Source organism: Mastomys coucha, unplaced genomic scaffold (genome assembly GCF_008632895.1).
Source record: "Mastomys coucha isolate ucsf_1 unplaced genomic scaffold, UCSF_Mcou_1 pScaffold1, whole genome shotgun sequence".
Classification (NCBI taxonomy): Eukaryota; Metazoa; Chordata; class Mammalia; order Rodentia; family Muridae; genus Mastomys; species Mastomys coucha.
Genome location: NW_022196891.1, coordinates 55,745,128 through 55,751,127, shown reverse-complemented (window position 1 = coordinate 55,751,127; position 6,000 = coordinate 55,745,128). Strand labels below are relative to the sequence as shown.

The window sequence follows — 6,000 nt, the reverse complement described above, 5'->3', positions numbered from 1 at the left end:
ACAAGACATATAGTGGTGATGACTCCGTAGTGATATACTTTACTTAATTTCATTGAATAATAGAGTTAAAACCTACTAACATGGTACACTTATGTTACATATATTTTATTACAATACAAACATTCAAAAAATATATATATAAAAGGAATTGATAACGTAGCTACTTTTCTGAAGTCACATGTAGTTGTGGGCAAATAAAAGTCATATAAACAAATGATAACTGGGGATCCGGCACAAATGCTCTTCCTCAGTGCCAAGCACTTCCTGAGTCTTGTATGTTACCCCTGCTAAGTGCTGCTGGGAATTTTTTTTTTTTGACTCCCGTCAGTCACTTGAAGTACTCACCAAGCTCCAAGAGCTACTGCAGCGTCTGCATGGCATCACATGTCTCAGGCAGCTAAGTTCTGCCTGAGGAATTCTCATGGATGGAGATGGAGTAGAAAAGAAGAGAAAGGCAGCTTTTTTTTTTTTCAGATTCCAGCTGGAGACTGCAGGGCTACTAGTCAGAGGCATCATTTTCTGACTCATAAATGGAGGCGGCATGGACGCCATTGGCCTGGCATGACTATGGAAAGGCATGTTGACATTTTTACTACGGAATGTTTAGAATACCCATTAGCTCTGCTTCTTTTTGCACAGTTGCTTCTATCATGTCTGTGTGAGAAAGCCGTGATATGGGAAACTGCCAATTTATCTCACTTACCCCTGGTTGGTCCCCCATTCATTCCGAATGCAAAGGTGCTTGTGGACAGGATCCTTCATGTAGCCTTCATAGCATAGACATTCCCCTTAGGATTAGGGTAGGAGGAAGAGAGAAACACACGTAGATCAACCATCATGTCAGTAATCGAGTAAATTAATATGAAATGGTCAGATTAAACCCAGACCTCAATAATAGCAAAAATGATATACATAATCCCACTGTATCCCAGTGCCCCTCACCACTGCCCTCATGAATGAAGTGTCCCATTATCCAATGCATGATGATTGTATTCACTGAGGTATCTCCTAACATCTATCTACAAAGGACTTATGATGTGTGCTCTATAAGCACAAAGATCAGTGAGTCTTTGAGGAAAGAGACGCTTTATGATCATTTTCTCAATTCTGAGGTACTGCAGGACAATTAACAAGTGATGGTAAATGTTTGAAGTCTGCACTTACGAACTATTTGAAGTACTTCTAAGAATCTGGAACCTAGGTATTGTTACTACATTATTCTGATATGAAAAAGCAAAGATTGAACAAGTTATGAGACTTGTGAGCCTCTCAAAAATGACACACTTAATACTTGAACCTATGACTTTATGACCTGAGACACTATCACCATGCCATAATTCATCTACAGAACAAGCACGGTAATTCAAGGAAGATATAAAATCTTCTTCTGTTTTTGTAGGAACACCATTTTTTCTAGTGAAAATGTCTATCTTTTGAAGCTAGTAAACAAGTATCTACAAGCCTGCGTTGTTCAGAATCTTCTTACTCTTCCATATCATTAGTTTTATAGGAGTTTTTTGTTTGCTTTATCTTTGTATACTGAGAGGTTCCAAAACCCTCTGGAATTGCATATTTGATTTCCTATTTGAGGGTATCAGCCTTTCCAAGGCAGGGTCGCTTGTTCTTCATCCAGTTAAAAAGCAAACTTGAGGTCTCCCATGGATTAGCAACTGTCCCTCTGTTTCGTGGTACTTGTCTCTGAGCCCTGTGATATGTTACACTAAAGCTTTTGCTCTTAATCTTCCTAAGGCTGGTTATTTAATTTTTAAGCAGTGCAATGATGAAGTGTGACTTCTCAAAATTTGTAAATAACAAATTCACAAAGGTGCCAAATCCTGAGGAGACAATATGCATCCAGTCTATTTATCTCCTAAGGAAGGGAAACTTCAGATGGATATAAATAGAACAACAGCTTTAAATGCTACTTCCTCTTTATGAATATAAAACTTAATAAAAAGGGAAGGGAATGACTCCAATTGAGGAGAAGAGTCTGAACTGTGTGAGTAGGCCAACTTTTGTTTCAGATTTTTGCTCATGCGTTTTAAGATCTATCTAGAAGCTATTGCCTCTCAGGGCCTCTATACCAACTAACTTGACCTCTATACCAACTACAGTCAGCTCCATGTACTTGTAGGTGCAGTAAAAATGGGTAACTTTGTAGTTTTAGAAGAATCTAAAGAGTATTGAGATAAGTACATTGTTTCATATATGGCAAATTCTGACCTTAGTATCACAGGCTATATTGGAACCCACTGACCTACTTCATGCCCACATTTATTACCTTCACTGGTACTGGGCTATAGCTACAAATGCCCATGTAGCTTAAAGTGGAACATCACAAATACAGCTTGAAATTAGGTGGCCAGTGATAAGGCTTGCCAATGATGGTCACTTTCTGATAAAAGGAAATATAAATAAGATTTTAAAAGCAGGTTCCAGACCTAAGTAAATGAAGAATAAGGCTTTATGCTTTAAGAATTCCAAAGAAAGGAGAAACCCCAAGGGTAAGGTTGATCTCAAACAAGTAGGCTTTATATAGATGCTGTGGGGATTAATTGCTTATCTTGTGTTGTGGCCAACAGTGGACAAAAGCAATTCATAGGTTACTTTGGCTCATCTCTACAGTCCGTCACGGTGGCATGATTTCATCTACATCCAAGAAATGAAGGACAATAAATGCTGGCAGTCAGTTGGATTTATCTTTTTTATCTAATGCAGGACTATAGTCCTTGGAACAGTACCTGTTATATATATGGCAGGTCTTCTTGCCTCAATTATCCTCATCTACATAACCAGCATAGACATACTCAGAGGCTTGTGTCTTCTATGTAAAGTTAACAATCAATATTAACCACCAAAATGTGGCTCAAAATTTAAATAATTAAAATGTTTAACTGAGAATATAGCTCAAAGTGTTTATTGCTCAAGTGTAAGAATATGAGGGTAGATTTCCAGCATCCATGTAAAAGCCAGGCATGGCAGTGAATGCTTGTAACACTAACTCTTGAGGTAGAGACAGATGGGGAGTAAAGAACGCAACAGTCAGCCAATCTACCACAAGGGTTGAACTTTAGATTCAATAAGGGACCCTGTGTTAATTCTTAGAATATCTATAGACGGTAATAAAAGAAGATAGCTGAAGTGGATCTCTAGACTCTACATGTGCACCCATAAATACACCTGCATATGTGTGCACACATGCAATACATTACAGATATGCACTAAATAAATAAACAAACATTCTGTTTATCTATAGCAATACCCACAATGTCAAGATATCTAAGCCAATTAATGGGTTAAATGTTCAACCCATGTGTCTTTCTTTTGGGAAATGTACTCTCCTGATTGCTCTCATTGCCAATTAGACAAGAATAAGATGCTAAGAAGCAGCAGGATGTTATCATATTAAAGTATCAAGTACATTTATTTGATTCTCAGATTGGTCTGAACTGGACCTTGGGATGTAGCTCAGTTGGTAAAGTGCTTGCCCAGCAATGTTCGATCTTTGGTTCAATCCTTAGCACCACATAAACTAGACATGATAGAGAATGCCTGTAACCCCACCTAGTACTAGGGAGGTAGAGGCAGGAGAGTCAACAGCATAAGGTCCTTCTCAGCTACATAGTGATTTTGAGGCCATCCCAGAACACATGAGACCCGGACTCAAAAAGAAAAACAAAATAACAAAAACACAAAATGAGAATAGTCTCAGCTGGACACCTTGTCTAGAATTAAGGATTAACAATAAAAGAGTATCTTCTTCTACATTTGATATCTGGTTACCACAAAACATATAAAAATAAATTCAGCCACAACTCTGAGTTCAAGCAGAGACCTATTTTCCTAATGACGTAAATACCTACCATTTGTACAGTGCATTTACCTCCTCAAATTGCCTTCATGGTCATTATCTCCACATGACGCTTCCATCACTCATTACCATGTGGGGACACACTGCTGACAACAGATAAAGCTTTTCCCCATATAATGGCATATGCTGCCCTAAGTCAGAGAATCAGGAATTTTCAAACATACCAGGCTAGAGTTTGGGGATATCCAAAATCTGCCTCTCAACAGATCCTCATTTCTGGAATCCACCAAACTTCCCTCTTCCTCATTCCTCCTCAAACCAGTTTGGCCATATATACTGCAAGGAGTTCAGACTTGATGAGGAACGTTACTATAGAAACCAACTGCTAAATCTTGACTTCAAGAGGGGTTTCATGTAAGCACAGACTCCGACTGTTAGCTGTGAATTTTAAAGACCCCACGAGGGTGTTGGATGCCCTCCTAAGCCGAAGTGTTACAGTCTCTGCATCTGCTGTGACAGATGGCAGGGAACACATGAGGTGCTGACTCTGTGGTGGTGTACATAGGGATCCAACAGAAAGATGTGCAATGGCCACGGAGAAGTGCCCAGCCAGGGGAGCGTAACATGTCACCGTGGCTGCTGGAGCTATTTTGTGGATCACACTGTCCAAAAAGAAAGCCCTGTGCAAGGATGCAAGGGTTAGAGACCTCTAGGTGTACTTTTGTTCGATACCAGGAAGACAAACACCATGAGCCACCTGGTATGGTGAAAAGGACTTTTTGTCATTTCCCATCCTACAGCTGAATTGACTGAGTCACAAATCTCATTTAGGGATTAAGAAAGACCTTGAAGCTAAGGGTCCTTAGGTTTGACTGAAATCACCGCATTTGTTAGATTGTAAGCCCAAATCAAGGCCAAAAGCCCTGAGTTATCACACTGTTTCAGGTAGAGGTTGGTTTTTATTAAATAGGACTGGTTGTCCCTTGTCTAAAAAGAAAATGTTCAACCGGATGTGGGTAACATCAAATTGCCTAGTAATTCCCTACTACTGGGAGTTAGCAGAAGAGAGCCATGCCCAGAGCTGAATGACCCCGGAACATGCCCAAACTTATTATCCCAAAGGAAAGTGTTTTAATGGAGTAGCAGAAAAGAATCTCTAATAAGTATGCAATCCAGGTTATAACAGCAACATGGGGAATGAGCTCTCCTGCTAAATTGGGTTAAAAATTCTGAGAGAGAGAGAGAGAGAGAGAGAGAGAGAGAGGGGGGGGAGATGCAATGGCACAGAGCAAGTAGAGTTTGATGCTGAATTATTTGGAAACCTGGTTGATACTTTTGACCTGGTTGTGTTGGCCATGGAATAATCTGGGAAAGAAAGGACTTTTGAGAATATATTATATAGACATTAAAACATTCAAGTTTGACTTTTCTTTGGATGCCTATTCTTGCAGACATAAAAAAGCTACCTATCTTGAAAAAAAAAAAAGGTGGTAGAGGCTGTGGCCGGAATTGATATAGAGCAGGTGTCAGAGGCCTCCACAATTGCTCAGATTGCAGAACAAAGGCTTGGAATGAGTAGAAAGAAAAGCCAATGAAACTGTGCAGCCTGTTATCCAAAAACAAAACGGCAATGAACAACCACAAAAAGTTACCCTTAGGTAAAGTCAGCCGATGACAGGATCTAGCAGACACTAAGCTTAAGCCTTAATGCTCTGTGATTCTCCAGCTTGACCAGAGATGCTCCTGGGGGTGGGGAGGGGCCAGTCTGGTGAGGTTGGCAAGAAAATTAGCAAAGGTTGGCAAAAGGCCTTGTCAGAAACTGAAGTCCTCAATAGCCACCCAAAGGGAAGAAAGTAACCCTAAGCCTTCTATCTAGGTGCTCTTCCAGAAGGACAACATGAGAAGAAACATTAACAAAATGACCAGAAATATGGTTTCTGATATACACATTCTGATACAATATATTCTGATATGTACTCTGAGTTTACAGTCCAGCTGGACTATTAACTGAGCAAGGGTGTGAAACCAGTTTGTCAACATCTCTCTAAAGTGGAGATAAAAAGCACTGTCTGCTTTGTAGGATTGTGCAGGGAGCTTTGATTGTCTAAGCAAATCACAGTGACAATAACATGCTAGGCTCCTGATAAACACCACGTAGCACAATTTTTTTTTTTTTTCTGAAAACATTT

General features: G+C 39.7%; 1 protein-coding gene across 3 annotated transcripts in view; it reads right to left on the bottom strand.

The window, feature by feature from the left end:
* Positions 1-6,000, bottom strand: part of Astn1 (astrotactin 1) — a 316,570-nt gene that overhangs the window by 155,964 nt on the left and 154,606 nt on the right. For all 3 annotated transcript variants that reach the window (XM_031386411.1, XM_031386430.1, XM_031386421.1), the window contains exon 8: positions 704-788. In XM_031386411.1, the coding sequence (XP_031242271.1) occupies positions 704-788 (85 nt within the window). The remainder of the gene's footprint in view (positions 1-703; positions 789-6,000) is intronic.